This window comes from Synchiropus splendidus, chromosome 9 (genome assembly GCF_027744825.2).
Source record: "Synchiropus splendidus isolate RoL2022-P1 chromosome 9, RoL_Sspl_1.0, whole genome shotgun sequence".
In the NCBI taxonomy this organism is placed as follows: Eukaryota; Metazoa; Chordata; class Actinopteri; order Syngnathiformes; family Callionymidae; genus Synchiropus; species Synchiropus splendidus.
Genome location: NC_071342.1, coordinates 7,885,689 through 7,908,003, shown reverse-complemented (window position 1 = coordinate 7,908,003; position 22,315 = coordinate 7,885,689). Strand labels below are relative to the sequence as shown.

At 42.4% G+C, this 22,315-nt stretch overlaps 1 protein-coding gene across 3 annotated transcripts; it reads left to right on the top strand.

Annotated features, from left to right (window-relative positions):
• The first annotated feature begins 307 nt into the window (after positions 1-307).
• klf5a (Kruppel-like factor 5a) lies at positions 308-16,294 on the top strand. Of its 3 annotated transcripts, none has more exons than XM_053875831.1 (5): positions 308-1,159; positions 3,346-4,390; positions 6,259-6,318; positions 9,521-9,713; positions 15,975-16,294. In XM_053875831.1, the coding sequence occupies exons 1-4, from the start codon at positions 1,010-1,012 to the stop codon at positions 9,697-9,699; spliced, it is 1,434 nt and encodes a 477-aa protein (XP_053731806.1). In that variant the 5' UTR covers positions 308-1,009; the 3' UTR covers positions 9,700-9,713; positions 15,975-16,294. The 3 variants fall into 3 exon arrangements, with proteins under 3 accessions (XP_053731806.1, XP_053731805.1, XP_053731804.1); XM_053875830.1 differs by lacking the exon at positions 15,975-16,294 and adding an exon at positions 10,882-14,100 and having other exon boundaries at positions 309-1,159; XM_053875829.1 differs by lacking the exon at positions 15,975-16,294 and having other exon boundaries at positions 311-1,159; positions 9,521-14,100.
• The last annotated feature ends 6,021 nt before the right edge of the window (positions 16,295-22,315 follow it).

The window sequence follows — 22,315 nt, the reverse complement described above, 5'->3', positions numbered from 1 at the left end:
CATGGGGTACACATTCCTAACTTACCGGCTGCTCAGAGATTCCTCGTTCTTGGCAGCCGCTTGTTTTATTAGGTCTGTCTGTCATTATTTCCTCATTTTTTCCAGGTTTGCAGATAGTGGTGGCTGCGAACAGGCAGCAGACTTTGATTTGAACGAGCTGAGACTCCTCTGGCTTTAAATATGGATGTAGTCAGCATTCCTTTATCATTTCAGAGCCTTGTCAGTGCTGCGTTCGTCTCTCCACAGGGCTCTGGGCAGGCTGGGATGCCATCCCCTGTCAACAAAACTCACCGTACAAATCTGATCAGCAAGTTGCACATTGGATTCTGAGTGTTTTTTGGTCAAGATTTTCGAATTGCTTTCATGAATGCAGACCTGGATCTTTTCATCAAGCAGGTTGCGTCATAACATGTCCACCTGCCAATATTATAAGTAGGTCGTTTTGCAGCTCAGGATCACACTTGGAAGTGTGAACTGGAGCACAGGTGATGAAGACTGAACAAAAATTACACGAGAAATGTGATAGAACTAATGAATCAGTTTATTCAGAGACTCCGCCATTGGAAGTGACTCGTTTTAAGAGCGGGTGAATGTAACGCGATCGATGTCAGGTATGAAATAAATCTGCGAGTGGCGGTTTAAGTGCAGCGTGTCAGGGGTGTTTGTTTAACCTTCATGGGTTTACGGACGTGTGTTCCTGGTTTCGTGCACGCATTTACGTGCGCGTTTAGATGGAAGAAGGGCGGTGGCCGTGAATGAGCGATCAAAGTGTTTTTTTTAAAAGGTTCGCGGGGGCGGAGCTTGTCTGTATTTACACCGGGTAGCTCCGCCCTCCCGCACACAGAAAACTGTCGGTGGGCCGGTGAGGATATGAAACAAGTGGACAGAGATGGAGCAGACAGGCGCGTTGTAACGAACCCACCACCCCGCTAGACGAGCGCTACCACTACGCCACCTCTTCTTAAGCTGTAGCATCCATCTTTTTTTTTCCTGTTTTCACCGGGTCTTCATGGCAGCGACTCTGACGATGAGCGGCGGCGGGCAGGAGGATCCCTTTTACCCGCTGCAGAAGACGCCGCTGCCCGCTGGATTCCACCTGGAGGACTCGGCGTTGTTTGGCTTGGACTGCAAGATCTCCGATAAAAGCGACTTCACACAGGTAAGAGGCGTCCAGTCCGCGGCTGATAGACGCGTACCATTGAATGGGCGTGGCGGAGTTGACAGATTTCTACGCCGAAGCTGTTTTTCTTTCACTCCTCATGACATCGGTGCCTCAGAACCTGTGATGCTCAACTTGGTTTTGCGCCATTTGTCTTGAATGTGCCAGTGGAAAAGCATTCGGCGCATGTTTTCTGTGCTGCCAGTTGCTCGCCAGTTGTCCCCCCCCCTCCCCCGGCGTCCCTTTTAACCAACCAGCCTGACAACAACTGACTGGGGCTGAAAATGTCCCGTTAACTGTGCGCACAAGTCTGCAGGAAACTTGTGCAAGAGAGGGCTCTGGAACAGCTGGTGGGATCAGAAGCCCAGAAATAGCAGCCCATCCCCACACAGCGCTGCTGCTGCTGCTGCTGCTGCTGCGGACAGAGGCATGGGTGTTTCCCCATTCCCTTTCATGCTGCTGTTTCATCCTCTGCTGCAGGGCTTACCCAACTTTCACCCCGCGCAGATCCACTGCAAGATAAACAATGTATCCATCATGAAGATCCCACCTGTCTTGTCGACTATTGCCTCCTCTTATATAACCAGGGCTTCAGACATCCACATCAGAAACATGGTCTGCTCCTCCAGCAGCAGGTTCCTGAGTTCAGCCTCTCAGCCAGAGAGGGAATTTGGCAGCAGCCTATTGATGACAACTCGATAAATGTTTAAGCGATGACTGACCCCTTTAGACCTCCTTAAAGTGAGGCCTGAAAATAGCTGCGCTTTATCACTGGTTCCTTCAAGAATTCGGCTTGAACATGAAAGGAAAATACCGATGCTGGCATCAAACAAAAAGTGTTGAATTTAAATCAACATTTTCTATTCTTAGAAACATCATGTTGACTGTTGCTGGAAACATAAATTTGAACTGTGTTATTATGTGAATATCCTATTTTTCCGTACCACTGTTGGGAATAACGTACAAATGATGAATGCTGCTCCTTTTCAGTCACTGTATAATGTAAGAATAAATCTTGACTGAATTAGATTTGATTTAATTTGCCTTTATTCTTCCCTTCCCTTGTGTGCAGTGGAACTAGAGTGACACCATGTTATACAGTTGTAGTACAAATGTCATATTTGTCATGTAATTAACATGTACAGTGTGTGAAGGGGATTGGAATAAACATTCATTCATTCATGAAGTAACCATTTGGGGCTCCAGTGGTTAATGGGATGTATGTTGCAAACACTAGTTGCAAGAGTGATCACTTTAATGGCCTAACAAAACTCTTAATAACAAAGCTCCTAATATAATAGCAGATATGAAGATAAATAAATCCACTTTGTGCCTCTATATATGAATTTCAAAACTCTTTTTAAAACGGATTCCCTGTTTCTTATTTATGGAAGTATGGGTTCCCTCGTGTCATTTAACCAGATGAATGTTTTCAGTGGGGAGCGCAGATTTGTTGTCCGCACACAGGTGATGATGCAGCTGAAAGTTATATCTGGTTAACCCTTTCAGATGAAGCAGCAATAATGGCTTTGCTCTGCAATATTAGGAAATAGAGGGGCGAGACCCTCAATTCAGGCAAAGTAAACAACTTTTTAAAGTTCATGAAACCACTATAATAACCATAATAATATCAGTATTTACACATCTCATGCACATTTTGTATTTTCTTTTAACTCAAGCATTTGACTCATGATCATTCCCCTCAGTGTAGCAACATTGAAAAAAAAAACATTTAGTATTAGATCCCTGAAGGACTTATCAATAGATCCGAATATCAAGCAATCTTTTTAGCACATTTATTAAGTCATAATATGTTGAAAACATTAGTGAGTGACATTAACATGAGTTAATATCTAGACAGAGACATGAACACTTCCATAATGCTTGTACTTCATAGTCATAGTCACCCTTCTTGAAGACGCCAGCAGGCACAGACCATGTAACTCTGAGCTGTTCATGAGTCAGAGTTTAGTTATCCAGACTTCATTTAGTTCTAATTTTGCTTTGGAGTCTTTCAAATTTTAAACAGGTTTGATCCGGTCTCAAATGGTTGCTGAAATTGATCCAAGTCTGACTTGAGTTTACATTTGATGACAGTCTTAATTTGGTAATAAATTTGGAAAAATTCAAAAACAGTAGATTCCATATTACTTTCAATTAAACACGGTGTTTCCCCCCCCCCACAGGCCAAATGTGAGATGGACCGGTACCTGTCTCCTCAACCACTTCCTCACCCCGACAGCCTGCAAAAGTCGCACCGAGAAGCCATGTCTGTGATGGACCACTTCTTTTCAGAGGATCACAGCAGCGCTCCCTACACCCTCAACATGAATCTGTACCTCCCAGACGTGGCCTACCTAAGGATGGGGTTTTGTCAGCCGCAGCAGCAGCCGCAGCGACCAGCTCAGAACCACGTCGATCTAATCCAAGTCAAGACCGAGTCCGCCGCCCCATGCTACTCGCCAAACCTGCACTGCCACAACTCATCGCCCGCAAGTAGCTGTGGCAATCCGGGGCAATCCCAAAGCTGTGCGCCGCTGGAGATGCCTGGGTTGCCAGACTTTCCCAGTGTTTTTAATCCGGCGCCAGGCAGTGGTGGTGACGAGGCGCTCCCTGACATCTTCATAAAGCAGGAAATGTCATCCCAGTTCGAGCAGCATTCCTTGCAGCACGACGACAGCAGCGGCTCCCTGTTCCAGCTCCTGAACGCTGGCCTGGAGCATCATCATGGGAGCGGGATGGACGGCCAGCAGCAGCAGATACAGCCCACCTCCTCAATCCACACCCCCTTCCATAACTTACCCGTCGTCTCCGCTTCTTCCCAAGAAAACCAGGCCCCTAAACCCACCTTCGGTGGAATTGGCGCCGGAGCCTACGTGCATCCGCAGACTCACTTCATCCAGCAGCCGCTGCCCTACCTGCCCCCCTCCCCGCCCAGCTCCGAGCCCGGCAGCCCAGACAGGCAGAAGGAGCTCCTCCACACCATGTCTCCTCCCCCATCGTATGCCGCCACCATCGCCTCCAAGCTGGCAGGTGGCACCCCTGGACTGTGCCCGGAAAGCTTGACCCTCCATCTCACCACAGGTCCCACGCCGAGCCAGACCCAAGCGGCGCCCCTTCCCCAAGCCCAGACCACATCCCCCGCCCCTCCCACCACAGTGCCTGTCCGCTACAACCGAAGGAACAACCCCGACCTGGAGAAACGGCGGATCCACCACTGTGATTATCCAGGTTAGTTTTCCAAACATCTGTCCACAGCAGCATGTGGCTTGTACCACTAGTGTGTGACTGTGTGTATTTTCACCCTGCGCTGCAGTCAGGTGGTCACCAAGCAACATTTTTCATTTTTAGATAGATTCATGGGGTGACTGCTTGACTGGAGTACAGTGGGATGGATTGATCAGCGAGTGTTGTGGGAGATGTGTCGGTATTGGCCTGCTAGTTCACAGGGAATTTGAATGTGATACGAGCAGATCTTGGCAGGACAGCAAGATAGGGAGCTGGAGGTGAGGCGGGTGGAATGATTGAGCAATAGATTTATTGACTGATGGATGGTGGGGCTTATCGATTGCTGTACAGAGAGATGGATGGATGGCGGGATTGAAAGGACGTTGGATGATGAAACACGAAGAACAGAAAGTCAGGACGGAGCTGCGGGACTGAAAGGAGGGCGTTTAAATGTTCCGAGATAAATAAGAAAGGAGCAAACAAAGAAAAGGAGGAAAGACTGAGGGAAGAAAATGCCCATCAATAATTTACAGCTAGTGGAGGGAGGAAATTAAAGACTACCAATAAATAGCTGCCGTGTCACGACTCTGGGTGTTGAAGATGTAAAACAAGACATTTAGTGGCGATGGAAGACTCATTAAATCATATGTACATGATATTTAATTTGCCGTCAAGGTTCTGCCAATCACCTGTCAGGTTGGAGGGCCTCGCTGTTGGTGCCCCTTCAGCCCTGGGCTGCTGCAGGTGTAGCTGTTTTCTAATCCCTCATGTGAGCGGTGGCTTCTGAGCGATAAATCTCATCTCAAATATTTTCCCGTCTTGCTGATTCTAACTCGAGGAACAATATTTGCTTTTTTACGACTTTAGCGGTTTTCTCGAATTTTCCCACACATCCCCTGAATCCAAGTGGAGCCGCGTGATGTGCAGCTACTTGTAGGACATTTACTGTCAACTCGCCTGTGGCGGTGTGTAAAGTAGGCTTTAGCAGATTCTCTGGCGGCATGTTTGCACACGTTTAACCTCTTTTAAAGTCAAATCGTGCGGATCTGTCATATCCACGTACCAGGAGCGAAACTCCGGCAGACGCTTCGCTCGCGCTTACTCATGCGATGATATGTGGTTGACGTGTTTAAATAACTCGGCTGGGATTGAACTTGAAGTTCACCTTGAGGAGTGTGGAAATGAAAATGGAGATATAAAATTGTAGTTACAATAATGTCTTGAACATCAACTTTGTTTATTTTGTGTCAAACTCATGCACCACCATTGTCCTGAAATGAATTCAAATCTATTTTTGCAAAAAGTAATCCTGTCATTCATACTACAAGTTCCATGACAGCGTTTTTTAGAGCTGCAGTCCTAAAAATAAATAAACAATTTACAAAAATGTCGACCATCCACTCTAGTGACCTTTAAATAATTATATTTGTAACTCATAACTCATGACAACAAGGGGATCTTCATGCATGTTTGGGCCATGTTCGCAGCATGAGCAGCAGCCACACCCTTGGATTAACCAAACACGTGATCTTCAGTCCAAATACAAACCATGTTCCACCTTCATCTGACCCACAGCTAATTTCTGTCACTGAATCAGTTTTCTGCAAATCCACCATCCAAACCCACAAAGCAATGTTTCCGAAAGACACTGTCCACTGTTGCAAGCAAGCATGACAGTGCGGTCCAGTCTTTACACGCTATCAGAAGATATTACAAGTATGTGTCGGGATGTTCCCACGAACTTTCATGATTTCACTCCCGAAACAGCTTCTGTTCCTCATTAGCTCAGATACCTAGAATACCAGTTCATTGACTTCTGGTGTGTGTGAACTCTCTGGATTAGAATTCGACCTCCTGTTTGTGTGTTGCAGGTTGCAAGAAGGTCTACACCAAGTCATCTCATCTGAAAGCTCACCTCAGGACTCACACAGGTACGGCATTCCTCTCCCTTATTCAGCTATTCTAAATATCAGACAAAAAAAAAAGTGTGACGCTGCCCCGCACGTCTCATATTTCGGTATCTGCGCTGGCACCATGTTGCTAGGCAGAGTGTTGTGTTCTTGGCATGTGTGTGTAAATGTACCCTGCCCTATTCCCATCCTCCGGCCAATATACTATTCCATCAAAACAGGTGGAAGTGACACACTTCTGCCAGCGGATGACTCTGTGACGGTGTCAGACATGCCTCGCCATCTTTGTTCCCACAGTGGTGCGATTCACTCATTAAAAGTACAACTTTATCTGGAAATTCTTAACACTCTTAGAGATAGAAAATAATGCTTCGAACATGGCTGTAAACAAGGCTCACAGAGGTCATTGGAGAAACTCAGATGGCAGACGCATGAGCTTTTTAACAACCACAATATTGACTGCTCATGCTAAACTTTAATCTTCTGTAGTATAGGTGTTTTACAGCGTCTTTTCTAGCACTATATCAGAGTTTCATTCATTCACAGTGTAAAATTAAATGCAAAAACAAGTTATTCAGGAGTGAATTCTCCCAGAATATATAATCTAGAAACTTGTACTCAGGTTCATACTGACCTCTGACCTCATACTGAGCTTCATGACTTTTTAGTTTTCTAGATTTTTCTATTTCATTTATTTATTTATCTAAGCACGTATAAGTGTCCATTCATGTGTCGGTCATTATGCCGCACACTCTTTTCTTAATCTAAGCTTGTGGATTTTGACCAAAAAAACAGCAAACACGCCTCCACATTCCTGCTTCATTTAAATACACAAAGGACGCGCACTTCAAAACTGGCTCAACCCACTCCACGATCCAGAATCCGTTCCAGTTGCAAACACCGACGTGGGCGTCAATGCCCTCCGGATCGCCGACGGAGAAACTTGACACAGCGATAAAGCGCGGCGTCGACGGTGCGGCGAGCTGATGAGTGCAGTTGTTACCGACCACACGAGGAAGAAGTGACATGGGAAGAAGGATGCAGAGACAAACTTCTGCCTCCATTTTAATTGGTCTCGCGGTTTCACTCGTCGCATGGTCCTCGGCCGCGTGTCCTCCCTTCACCTTCAACTCTCCACCTCTATTTCTGTCGTTGACTCCTTCTACTTCTCTGATTCGGCTGCTTGACTTCACACACACACACACACAGACAGTGGCACTCTCACGCAGACACACACGCACACACCTGTCAGTAATCTGTATGAGATGATTCCTAATGCGTTTGGGTCCCAGTGGGAGTCCCCACTCTAATCTCCATCAACATCCATTACCCTGATTGTTTGTGTGTGTGTGTGTGTGTTGCATGTGTGTGTGTGAGCGGGAGGCAAGAACGCTGCTTCCAGTTGATTCTTTTTCTGCCTCGTTTCATTGTCTGTTTGTGTTACGTCTTCTCTTTGAGGTGTGCGACTGTGTGTCTTGGTGCAGTTAGTGAGTGGTGGTTTCGTAATTGCTTTTATGGTTGTTGTCTTAACAAGGCTGCGCAGCTTGATTTGCTTGTTTGGAGGCTTTGTTTGCCCCAAAACTCAAAACGATGCTTCTCTCTGACCTTAAATGACATCCAGGGCGCTTTTGGCTTTGGCTTGGATGCTGTGGTTATGATTGTTGGCACCTCTCAGATGATGACAATCCTTCTCTGACGTGCAAGTCTCGACAAGCGGCTGCGTTGCTAATGATGAGCGGAAAAATTAACCTGGTATTCTCTGAACTTTGTGCAGCCTCTTAACGCCCCAAACAATACACAAGTGTTGAATAATTCCATGAATGCTAATCTTGAATGTAAAGAAAATGCCGCTAATCGCATTCAACATGTCTAGGACTGAGATCCTTGTTTTTAGAACCACATTTTATGTCAAATTAGCAAGCGAGACCAGGAGAAAACTGCACATTGCGTCACTGTTCTGTACAGACTTGTCCTGAATCGGTCGAAAATTAAAAACACTAGCTGAAGAAATGAAACCTGCAGCAGTTAGATGGAAGTTTTCTTCAGGAACTTAGACCCCCCTCCCTCAAAAAAAAAAAACAAAAAAACGTAGTAATGCACATTTCCATTTGTCTTGCACTAAACTACACATTTCCTTTTAAAATACAATTTATTTTGTCAAGTGTGTTGCAGTAACTAAATTGTGTTTCATTTGTGTGCCTTCATGAGCTGTCTTGTTGTTTTATGTCACTTTACTAAATTGCCTTTCTGTTATCTAAAAGAAAGAAAAAAGGTTCAACGTTTCAGATGTTTGTGCAAATGTTAAGTTCATTTAAATATTTTTTTCAATTTTAAGTGAATAAAATAAATGTATTAAATTAAATTATTATTAAAATTCTATTACATTAAATTACATAAATCTAAATTAAATCATTATTAAAAAATTAATCTCACAGTTTTTGTAATCCAGATTTTGAAATGTTTCATGTATTTGCATATTGCACTGAATTAGAACCTCTTCCTGTTATGTCAACACTAATTGTAACATATAGCTTTCTCTTTGTTTCGTGGAAAATGGTTTGATTTCAGAAAAAAAAAAAGAATAATAATAATAATAGAAAAAGTTCTACTCCAAATGGAATCATGTGGCTTCATCAGATCAGGTTTTTTTTTTTTTTTTTTTTTCTGTGGAGGTGTGCAAGTTTCAGAAAGCACCTGGGAAGTGGCTGAGGCAGACGGTGGCACAGGTTCCCACGATGTGCTATGTGCTGAAGATGACTGGAATAACAAGAGTGACAGAGAAATGCGCAGCGATGATTAAAGACGCAGCTGCAGACAATACCAGCCAGTTTGTCCAACAACTTTAACTCTTTGTTCGATTGCCTGATGACTGTCAGACTGAAGTATGAATGCAAAAGCTGTTGGACGACTACGGCTCCCTCAAACCTGCTGTTCTGGTTCCTCCCAACTGTTTGAATCCCTGCGGTTTCACTGAATTTAGTCTCATTTTCTGAAGTAGTATCAGTCCTGGGCAGCGTAGCGGTTAGTGCTGTGGCTTCACGGTGTGTGTCCCCCGGATGCCCTGAGCATACGTACTTGTGCCGCGGCGTCCCGTGTAACAGCTAAGACAGGCTCCTCCCCCCGTGACTCTATTTGGGAATAAAGCAGAAGAAAATGAATGAAGAGTCTCAGTGCACTGAATTCCTCCTGATTCACGCTCTGCTGTGCCATCCCTTCTGTGCAGGTGAGAAGCCCTACAGGTGTACGTGGGACAGCTGCGACTGGCGTTTCGCCCGTTCCGACGAATTGACGCGCCACTATCGCAAGCACACGGGCTCCAAACCCTTCCAGTGCGTGGTCTGCTCCCGCTCCTTCTCCCGATCGGATCACCTGGCCTTGCACATGAAGAGACACCAGAACTAGCAGAGCTCACACTGGTGTGTGGACACTAACATTCATCGCTGACACTTTTTGTTCATGGACTCCCAAAAGACACGCGAAGGAAAGGCAGCATTTTTTTTTCTTTTGTTCCTCCTTGGTCAAAATTGTCCTCTTGGCACACAAAAGAGCATTTATCAAGTTGTTTTTATGATTTTCACGCGCTTATGAGTGCTAGTCTCTCTGAGAGCCTTTTGATAGATGATAATTGCACGGTTATGTAATGGTCACTACAAACAAGTAGCTGTTATTGAAGCCATTTATAGTGTTGACAAGTCCGTCTGTGGTAACGTGGCTTCCGTCTTATGATTGAGCCAGAACATCCGTCCATTGACCAGGTTGGCGTCTTAAATTGCCGGGAATGAGATTTCATTTCACGCCAGGCCCACCAGCTCTCATGACACTGTTTGTAGCAACGTAGCATCGGCTGAAAGGACCCGACAGCTTAAGGTGGCATAACCTTTAATACGTATGTAAAACGCTCATTGAATATCACTTGTGGTACATTTGCTATGAACTATTCTAAAAGTTGCTGGTTTACAAGGAAGGATAAGTGTATCTATCTTAATATAAGTCATCAATTTTCACTTGAAAAATACATCTCGCTGAGTTTAATCTTTTTCAAAGCAAATATCATATTTTCTTGTCATTTCACATGAACTGACATACTTACTTTAGATCAGGCAACATTTAGTACCCTAAACAAACCACTAGCCAGTAACTGATCTTTGCGAAGTATTGACTGACCATAATTACATCTTAATAAAGAAGTTGTTAGTTTATGAAGAGTTCATTTATGTTCCCCCATCTAAAGTGGTACGTCATCCTCAGCATCATTCCGATTAGGTGCTTCCACATGGACAAACAATTTCATATTTCACACGAGCTCACAGGTGTTTTTTTCTTTCTTGAATTGAGCTATTTTTCTATCAAAAATGCCAGCTACCCACTACTGAGTGACCTTTAAACTCAAGACCTGTGCAATCATCAATTTTCCCTCCGAGACTGATGGACCTGGTCCTCATTGACACACATTTTTTTCAAGGTAATTTAAAGAGAAAAACATCTTTCGTGTGCACAACTTGGAGCAAAATGAAAAGCGTTGCTGTCTTTTTTTCGTGTTTTTTTTTCCCCCAGAGTGTAACTTAAACACTCATTTTCCCACAGACATGATGTTTCGTCAGCAGCAGCTTCTTCAACTGTGGCTGAACATTTCTGGCTGCTAAGTCAAAAGAGAAACAGTAGCCAAGTGATCTGGTCGCTGCCCTGGCGTCTCTAAAAACCTTGTTCTTGGGAAACTAAGGAGCAACAATGAGTGGGAGCTCCGTAGTGACTCTGCAGACTGGAATGAAAGCACTTACCGATCCCAAATAGTTGATTTTAATGTGTCTTTGTGTTAGAAATTTATTTTTTCAAAAGGGAAGCTTTTGTTTGCAAAACTAGTCAAGCCAAATCTTTGTTTACTTCTTTTTTAATAATTTGTTTTTATAACTGGAATACCAAGATGATTTTTTTTTCCTTTTTCTTTAACCAAATACTTTGGTTTGCACTAGAATCTTATCGATGATGATGATGATGATGGTGATCTGGACTGGACTGGAGTGTCTGTTTTTGGTGAGCACTACACCAATCATGGCTGTTCAGATATTAAAAATTGAAGGCATTCATACTCCAGAGAGGGGGAAGATGGCATGAGGAAGGGAGGGGGCGAGATGGAGGGGAAGGATTTTTGATTTTAGAGAGGATGACTGAGAGCTTGGCGGATGATAAAGAGAAGCAATTAGAGGATCAATTATTCAGTTTGTCTTTTCTCCGAGTGGAGAAGTGTAAGCGGAACACTTAGACTGACTTTTAAGGATTTGCTCAGAGATGGGAGAAGAGCGAGCGCTTTTGAAGGCAGAAGACATGTTAAAAGAATCATACTCTCCGGAGTTGCGGGGAGGTTTCAACCAAAGCTGCATCACGCCGTGAGACAAGTGCCTCCTCGTCCTGGTTGTGTGGTGGAGACAATGGTGCTGTTTTTTTTTTTGTTTTGTTTTTTTGTCAATACATCAAATTGCAAATTTCAGATTTGTGTTTCTCTGGCTCCTCCTGGAGTGATTGTGGTGTATAATCTGCCACTAAAACAGCAAAGTAAAAGGCAACATAATAAGTAGTCAGCTGCAAAACCTGTCACGCGTGGGTTACATAATTATAGCACCAGGTTCCATGGGGTTTTTACCAAGAGTTGCAACCTCAAATTTGTCCATTAATAAGATTCAAAGTCACATTTAAGCAAACTGAGCTTCACTTTCCTGCTGCGTCTGTTCTCCATCTGACCTTTTCAATACGCTTTTCTGAACAATGAAAAGCGTCACGTTGGATTCCTTCTGTTGGCAGCTACTGATGAGTGAAAACATGTGGTTTATCTGGAAGTGAGGTGCACTGACAGTGATGGTGAAAACAACAGCCTCCCTCTTCTCAACGCACATGCTGAAAACTAGAAATTGAGATCTAATATTTGCAGACTTCTAGACCTCGGATTCTGTCACATTCTTTCTATACACGATAGATCTATGCTGATGCGTTGTCTCGTTCATCACCTGCTGCGCTGTGCTTGGTGCTCCACTTCCCTCACACACACTTCTTAAACCTGATGCGCCTCTAACCTGACCACGCACCTTCAGACTGTCAGCGCCACAGAGCTAACAGAGCAAACGTGACGTCTCACTTCAAAACTTTATTGACACTTGTAAACTATCAAAGTTTGCTTCATGCTTTAAGAGTTGGCCACTGTCTAAATGTAGAACCAAATGAATGCGCTCCAAAATGTGAAGAGATGAAGAATGTTGTTATGAAGCTGTGGCAAAGAATCTTAAGTAAGTTTTTTAAACATAAATAAATAGATAAATAAACCATGATATAATTTTGCCATAATGCCCACCCCTTTCTGGAAACTTTTTTTTTTTTTTTTCATTTTCTGCAATTTGTTAACTGAAAATATCATACCAAAATAGTCGAGTGTCAGTAGCTACAATTTTCACACGATTTTCTTCAGGACTTTCAATGAAGCTCAATTGCACGTTGCCCCAGGTTCCTTTGGTGGAGAGCCCTGGAATTTTTCAATGGACAAAGTGTGCCGTGGCTTAAGAAGGGTTGAAAAACACTGATCTAGACTTGTGACTAGGTATGGTTGTTTTTCAATTGCTGTGACTGGCTATATTTTGTAGCGATGCCAAGTGAACTTGAATTTCGTTTTTTATGGTCACCAAAATCTAAATTAAAACACCAAACTGAGGTGGTGGCGCTCGTGAGGCCCCTCAAAGATGTATTACATCTGTCGCATCCGAAGAAGAAAATTCTGTTTTGAATCCCAGCTACTTCACTAAGCAGTTCTTTTTTCCCTGGGGTTTGAAGTTGCAGCTCTAGATGACAGAGCCAGGAAATAATTGGAGCCCAAAAACAATCATTGTCTATTTGCTTGACAGGGATGTGCGTTCTATGACTTAATCATAGCTCAGACTGAAAGAATAACAGTATCATAAAACGTATTTGCAATTCTCAAGCAAGTTTTTTTTTTTTTTTTTTTTGAACGCTGTAACAGTTTGGTCCGTCTAGCTGAGTTGGATGTTGTGGTCAGAAAAGGGTAGGTGCTGAATGCGTTGCCTTGACAACAGACAGGTTTGAAAATGACATGTTTGAACCACCCTCCATTGTTCTAGCAATACATATTAATAACTGAACTCAGTCCTCTGTCACGCCCCAATTTGAACTTCCTGTAGCGTCTTAGCCGACTCCATGGCAGGTAGCGTCTAAAGGAAATATAGCACTGTAATGTATCACCATGACTATTTATTTGATTGTGTACACGTGGGGGTGGTACCAGATCCGCCGTCTTTCACCCCAGCAAAACTAAAAAATGCCTTAATGTAAATATATGCACTGTAAATACAATTTGCTCCTCTTTTGTTATTAGCTTTTTTGTAAACAAACGGGCGAGAAAAAGTAATGCCCTGCCTCCAAAAACTATTTTTGTTTGTTTTCTTGTCAAATATATTTTAATGCAATTGTTTTGTATGATGTCCTTCCAGCGACTTATTTTGTAGATTTTTTTTTTCCAAGTGGTAAACGTTCCAAAGACAAAAGTTGTTTTTCTCCAACTGAGTGAAGCCGAATAAAGTCAGCTGACACATTCTGTTGATGTCCAGTGGTTTTGATTGACTGCTGCTCGTGACGGGGGAGGATTGTTTGGATTCGAAAGTGCTGCGTTTACATATGTTTTACTGTTGTTAATCACTAACCGCTGTTGTAGTGTGTGGAAGCTGCGTTACAGGCGCCATCGTGACGAATAGTAATTAGACATAATGACACTTAATCTGGACGGGTGTGGACATTAAAAAAAAAAAAAAAAAGTAGCTGATTCCTGGTCACACCATGGATAACAAAATTAAAATAATAATAATAGTAAAAAAAAATATATATATATATATATATATATATATATATATATATATATATATATATATATATATATATATATATATATATAAAATAAAAAATGTATTGCTCGGACATAACCTCAATAAGAAAGTTAAAATAAAATGATAATAATAAATAAATAATATTTTAAATGTACTGATTGGACCTAACATCAACAAGAAAGTTAAAATAAAATAATAAGAGATAAATAAATAATCTATTGCATCCTGGTCATACCATCAACAAAAAATGTAAATAAAACAAAAAAATAATAATACATAAATAATATTTTTTAAATCTCATTTTAGCTAAAACCAATAAAATATTTATTTCAAACTTACAACTCAGAAAAGAGTTTTACTTTGTATGAATAAAAGGCATCTTAGCAATAGACAATAGAGTAAAATATAAAATTTTAATATTTTTCACCCAAAATGTAACTGTTTATGGAGTAGTTTATCAAGAACCCAGGACGTGTCTGGTTATTTGGTTGTGTTTTGATAGTGTAGAATTGTTTGAATAGGTTGGATAGGGAGCCGGAACAGTGGCAGGAAGGGGCCCTGCTTCTGTTTCACCTCAACATGTTTCAGTCTACAGTTTAAAATGACAATTTAAAATCTTATTTTCCAAAACGACGTGCTTTCTGCCACACACAGATTTGAAACTAAAGGAGTGATTACTCAGCCCTCAACATGGACTCAGCCAATTTAATATCTCCAGTGAGCTGCACACAGATTGACCCTAAAAAGAGAGAAGGTATACAAAGGCTTTTACAAAGATTTTGACAAACACTTTGCTTTCACTCTGTGTACTTGTTTGGAAGTTGCTTAATTTAGTGATGAAATGAACAGCAAAACATGTGATTAATACCTTTTTAAAGCATGAATATTTATTGCTAAACTATGTCAATTGTCACCAAGTTACGTTATGCAATGTATTTTGTGTCTTTAATGGAAATAAAAACGTGGTGAGAAACAGACACACAATTCGTTCAGATGGTTAAACTAAAGTACACTGCTTGTTTTTGGTCTCCCATCTGCAAGCAGTTCCACAAAGTGTTTTTATGTGCTTACAATCTTGGGAGAACTATTGGCTCTTTTAAAGGTTTCATTTGTCACAAAAAAAAACGCCCCCGTCCTCTGCCTTAGTTTAGATAATGAAATTTTTGATGGATGTTTGTGTCTGTCCGGGATCTCATAAGAGTTTTGTGTGGTTTTACTTTCATAGCAGATAACAAAGCTATCAGGCGTGCTTTATTTTTGTTTTCAAGTTGGTTTTATTTTCAAGTTCTAGATTCTTTATTTGAACAGCAAAAGCTGTCGTCAGTGAAGAAATGTCTAGAATCCACATGATGATGGGTGAACACAAAAATCCTCACTATGGTGAGGGCCTCAGTGTCAGGTGAGTGTCTCCGATGGGCTCTATCTCACTTTGTCCCTTTGTCGTGCTGTTTGCGTGGTTCGTTCTCAAAGAAGAAGTTTGTAACTTGTTCCCACTGGAAGCATGTTTTGCTGGACACTGGCTGAGAGAAGAAAAGAAAGGGTGGAGGAGCGAGAAGAGGTGAAAGGATCCCTCGCCGGACCTACAAGTAACCTGCAGCCCACTTGCAGATCAACAAACAATACTCCTTTGATATCCCAGCAAGAGACAACGGACAAGAAAATATGACTGACCAGTGCTCTGGGAATGGAGGGGAATACCGCCACACACAAGCCCGCGAACACACACACACACACACACACCATATGTTCTTGGTTTGAGTCTTAAACGTGACCCTGGGTCTCTGTTCTAATCCACCTCAGATGTCAGGAGAAGGAGGCGGACGGTGAGAGAAGTGAATCGCAGAGCAACCTAAACAATGGAATCTCCAGGGGGCTGAGGACCGAATCAAGCACTTCCGTCCTCCTACGTCTCCTTTCGTTTTCCCTCCTCCGTACTTCTGACTTAATTTCATTTCTCCTCTCACTTTCTTTGTCTTTTGCGTGCAGCATATCCCCCAAATGCTCCCTGGTGGAAAGGACTGTATGGAGTCCAGGGGCGCTGCTCCCTGAGTCAGAGTGGATGCTGTTCTCATAACCTGTTCTTCCTTCACGCACCTTCAATCCTGCTTTACCTTTGCCCCAAAATATATGAAGGAAGGGTCGTGCTTGTGTTGCATAGCAAAACTCTGACAGTTTTAGTCCTTCTGCCTGTTGCTTATGAATAAGTGACCATACTGTAGTGGAGGTTGAATAAAGGATTTGGAAACAGTGCCATCTATAGAGTCTCCATTCAAACACATCAACACAAACAGTGCCTTGTTTTGGCAGGATGGACGGTGCACTTGTGAGCATTAGCATATTCCTGTCTTGTTAAAATCAGTGTTGATTCAAAGATAATAAAGTAGTCGTAATTTTAACCTAATTTGGTTGCTTTTGCCATAAAGTATCCTGATACTCAGTGCCTTTGTTCTTGCTATTTTCCATTTTCCAGCATATGTATTAGACGGCATGACATTGTCCTGACAGTCCATTTGATCGACTTTGGTGACACATACAAAAAGAGGACAAGCTAAAAATAAACAAAAAACATCTGTTTGGGGAAAAAAAAAACGTACTGTGAGAAACTAGCAGGAAAATGATGATTCATTCTTCTGTCTGCTTCTTTTTGAGCTTCTGATAGGCGTTTTCTGCTGCCATGGTAATGCATCTGTCATGTCTGGGTAGAGACAAATTCAAATGATAAGAATGAGAAGTATTTTCCCTTACTTTCTCAGTGAACATGGAAGGCTGGCTTAGTTCCATTGTCTTAGCTGAGGGTGGAGGAGTGGACGATGTCTCACCGTCATCAGAGGTAAACATCAGGAGCACGCCTTTCATTGAACCTTGAACTCATCACTAAAAGTCACTGAGCTTAAGCATAAGATTCAGAATTGGAGAGCAATAGACTTCAGTTCACTTAACCACCACTTAGTCCTGTCCAGGGCTGCAGGGAGTGCTGGAGCCTATCCCAGCCGTCATTGGGCAAGAGGCAGGAATACACCCTAGACAGGTCGCCCGTCCATCGCAGGACACACAACTTTCACGCACACGTTTGTTTCACTATTTTTCAGAGGACCTCTCATTGACTTGGTTAACATAACGCTTTCCCCAGTTTCTCACTCTTAACCATCCAAGACAAATGGCTAAACTTAACCAAAAACTTGCTCTCAACTATACTAAAGTACTTTAACTGACGTACTGACCCTCTAAGCCTTGTGAGGACCGGCTTGTCAAGACTTGGTACTCACAAGTATGGCAAAACTTGCGTGCCTGGGGGCAATTTTCAAGTGTCCACATAACCTGCTGAGCATGTCTTTGAGCAATGGGAGGAAACCGGAGTATCCGGAGCAAACCCACACAGGCCCAGGGAGTACATGCAGAAAGGTCCAGAGCTGGATTCAAACCCTGAACCCAGTGCTAACTGTTGCTCCACCAAGATCAATAGACTCTCAACATTAATCCCATCTCTAAATCCAGTTGAGATAAATGATCCATATTCTTCCGAGTGTAATATAAATAGAACATCTTCAACAGGCGTTCAGCTGTGGCGAGTGAGTGGGAGCTACCGGTTCATGTTTTGCATCAACTAAATTAATGTCACACATCTGGAAGAAGGCTTCTGCTCCACCCTCCGCTGTGCTGCGTTGGTGTGATTCCCAGTTTCCTCTTTTGTGTCTGCAAATGTGTGTGCGAGTGAATGTAGGTGTAATGTTTCCAGTGCTCCTCTCTTGGAGCAGACCACCCACTCAGAAGACCAATAGAGTGACCATGGGGAGCCCGGATAGACACACACACACACACACACACACTCGCATGTAAGCCGGGCCAAAGTCAACCCTACCCAATATTCTCAGAATAGAACATTTATGTTATCAGAGATGGAGACCATGCCAGAACAGCTGACATGATATCACAGCGTTAAAGATAATATCACAAAAGGGGGCGATCTTCTTTCCGAGAGCTTGGACATGTTGTCTCAGGTGAACTCCTGGACTGGATGTGGAAAACAAAAATCAGACAATAAACAGATCTGAGCAGGGCACAGGACGTTCAGAGCTCCAATAACAAACCAGCATCTATGAGCCTGCTTCCGACGTTGTTTGTTTCTGACCAAGGGTTTAAGAGCCAGGTTAAAATGCACAGCTTATATGTGGCATTTTATCACAAGTGGGGGTCGATGGTGATAAGATAGGGAAGGATAAGATGCAGAGGTAAGTTGCTGACTTGTGTTTGTGAGTGCTGACCTGTCCAGCTGTGACCTGTGATGGACTCTGGTGACCCTGGGTCCAGCCAGTGGTGGCCATGAGGCAGCAGTAACTGGAGGCTGTTGAATATATGAAATACTGTTATTATCAAACACACTGACAGCAAAGACTCAGGTGTGTTTTAGGTCAGATAAATCCCATGTTCTTTGTGTTCTGAGGTGACCTCTGAGGATGGCAGAGGAAGGTCATGAAGACCCCAGATGAAGTGGATTCCCTTCCTCAGACGGATCAGAGGAAAGTTGGGCTTCTGACTTGCTCAAAAGTTTTTAGCAGTTTTACAGTTTTCATCACAACTTTTTACACATGGATCTTTATCTTTGACCATCAATATCACTGGTCTCCAAAGGGAGAGGACAAGAAAGACAAGATTAGAAACTAGTTGGACAGAAGGACAAGGCGTTTAGAGAGTCCAAGTAAAAGAGGCCTGACCCTTGGTTAAAAGATGAAGAGGAAGACGACCATTGAGCTTCCTGGAGGATGGGGAGGATCAGGGAGACCATGGAGGATGCACATGATGGTGAAAGAAAGAAGAGACTGGCTAAGCCCAGACAAGAAAAACAGACAAAAACAAGAAGACTGGATCTCCTTTCTAAGCAGGTAGGTGACGATTCCCTACAGGAAGTCAATAGAGCGTTGATTTCTCAAGCAGAGAGGATATAAATCTTGCGGTCTTGTAATTAAGTAGCAGGAACAATGGTGCGTGAGATTGAACTGATTAATCTGCTTGGCAGGAGTGGCAACATGTTTGCACTGCCGTGACTAAAAGGAAGGTGAGCAACAAAGGCAGGGCTATAAACAGTTGGTCTAAATGTGCCCGAAGGTTTCCGGGTTTGGTTAAAAGGTTTAAGAGCTCATCTTTACAGACAGCGTGAGGAGCTCAGTTATCCGTCTATGGTTTGCTATATACCATCCTCTTCATGTAGAAAAGACCCTCTTAGAATGTAGTCAGCTCCTTCCTGGTTCCACAAGTCGATGACCAGAGCTGAGATCTGGACTTGGAAAAATATTATTATCATTATTATCAGATCAGATTGGGCAACGGTCATGAGTCACTTCATTTTCTCAAGAATTTAAGCATGAAGGGGGAAAGCGTGCTTTTGTTATGTCGGAGAAGGGTTGGTTGGTTATGAGAAATCTGAGTGTACATTTTACATTGTAATAATTTGCTACACTTTAGCTTGGGGAACACCTAGGTAAAATGTTGTCAGGTGTCTCAAGATGCTAACAAGTACCTTATGACCAGCCAATGTGCTGCTAATACACGTGCATTTACGTTGTTTATTTATGGATATACGTTCCCTAATCTAAAGTGTGATCAAGTATTTGTTCTTTAAGAAATGGAAATACAATTTATTCACATAAATCACCATCATAATAAGACAAAATACAGGTTTGTTAAAATTCTGGTGCTGATTTTGAAGAACAAACACGTTTATTACACATAAAAAAGCAGGTGTAGGTTTGCAAATATGTACATGAAGTGGATTAACTTTACACGCTTTAGAGAAACCAAAACAGGGCCACATCAGTGGTTGTTCAGTGCGTGACTGAAGGCACGTCTTCACCGAGGTTATTCCAGAATGAGTGTCTCTGTGTGGGCAGCGGGTTCAAAGGACAAAGCCATTAGACATCCCCTGGTATCAGCGTCCTTGCACCTGAAGAACGCTGCAGAAGACAAAGCAGACCCTCAACTTTCACACTTGACGTGAGGAAATGGAGGCTTGGAGTTGTGACTTATCAGTGCATGGAGAAAATGTGCTCAGGGTCGTTTTCAATATCATTCATGTACACACACACGCACACACACACTTAATCACCGCTGTTTGCTCAACACTCACTCCTGGACTGTCAGACTCAGACCAACACCTCCCTGACCAAACAGTCCATCGTTTGTCTTTTATGGTCCTCAAGATGAATGAACATTTTATTCCTGAATCTTAGCCGTATTGACATCAAATTTGAAAGTGATTCATTTGATAACAGAGAAATATCAAAATAAAAATAAGGGTGTTTGGTTTGGATGCCGGGTCAATTCCCTCTCTTCATCTGTCTGTCTATTAGTCTGTGTTTGTCTATATTGCACAACTTTTGGATCACAGTTCCCTCTTGACAGACCCTTTAGAATTTTGCAAAAGCAGACTAGAAAAACACTGTAGTGCATTTACTGCACCCTCGAGCAGGCCCTTTGACATCTGTATGTGCTGTGATTTATCTGGTTCCCCATGTTATGTCCAATTGTCGACAAACAAATTTTCTCCATTAATTCATGTTTACTGACCCCTGAAAACACACACGACCGAACAACTGCTTTGGCTTTATTACAACGTGACGCTTTTAATGATATAAATAAAAGTACAACTTGCCAAAAATATTGAAATAATTAAACTAACAAATCAAAAACACGAAGACATACATTTTGTTTAATGCAAAATCAATAAGACATTCCAGCATGTTTGGGGTTAAGGATCAGATCGGACCGGTTCTAGAAAAAAAATCTGGATCGAACCTGACGCCGATCCATGTAGTGCAGCCGCTTTGAAAAATAAATAGCACAACATGGTTGAGTCATTCAGAACAGTCTTCACTTCAAAATATTAAACAGTACATTTATAATAGCAAGTATCAAGAGAACAATATAATGAAGTCGTGCCAAGTACACAAACAAGACCACATGATCCTGACTTGCAAAGTAGATGATCATCATTAAGCTTTGTAGCTTCAAACCCCAGTCAAACTGTTCTGTTGAAAGTGATCTGTAATAGTACCAGTTTTTGTCACACTTTTTGCTACTCTTTAGACACTCAAATGTAAGAAGTGTTTAAGAGACAATTCTGAATCCCTTGAGTAAATGTACAACTGAATAAACAACTGAAGACTACAAACAACTTGACTATCATAAAGGTACAGTACTTTAGAGTGTGAAGTCCAGGTGTTTAATACAATGTCTAAGTTGAACTCAAGCTCGTGCGATTTATTTTGTGACTGTAAAACCTAAATAACCATGATAGTTTGGTCCCATCATTTGGTTTTATTGAGATTTTCCTTTTTTAAATTACAATATCTTATTCATCAAAGGATCATATCAGATCTGCTAGGTTGAAATCTCAAAGGAGATCATTTGCTTCTTGTGAAAATAAAGTAACTCCACATCAGCTTGAAATTTTAAAAACACAAAAGAGCCATCACTGTGTGTCTGTTCTCTTCTTTTCTGACTTTTGGAACCAACTCTTGTCCCATTGAGGGAGCACATTCCCTGACAGTTAATTTGATGTATTGCTATTAAGATTTCATCCTCAGGCGAGACGTTTATCTGGCAACATTCACTGCAGTGCCAAAGAAGTATTAGTGGGAAAATCTGTGCAATTTTCTGAGTTCAAAAGGGTCAAAAATGAATTCAAGACAAAGAATTCTCTAACGCCACGGCAGTTTTATCTCACGTAATTAATCTCTGATGGAGAGAAAACCGTGAGAAAATCAAAAGTAAGACTGACGGCGATGCAAAGTTCAGATATTAGCGAGTCTGTACGGCTTCGCTAAGTTGAAAGAGAACTGGGCCTGTGCCAAATGTGAAACATATAGATCAGAGAAATCCTCTGAAGGAACTCTGACATCATGTCAGGACTCATGGTGGAGTGTCAGGTTCTGGCAGGTTCTTCTTGTTCCTGGCCGGGGTTCCGTTCGGTTTACGTCCACGGGTCAGAACACGCCGGATGAGACGCTTAATTGCATGTAGGAGTGTGCAGAGCTTATCTGGGTCTGTAAATAAAAGGTTTGTGATCTTTACTTCAGCCAGAGATTTAAAGGTGCAGCTCCTCTGGATGCTCGTAGAACGCCTGAAACATAAGAAATCATTTCTAA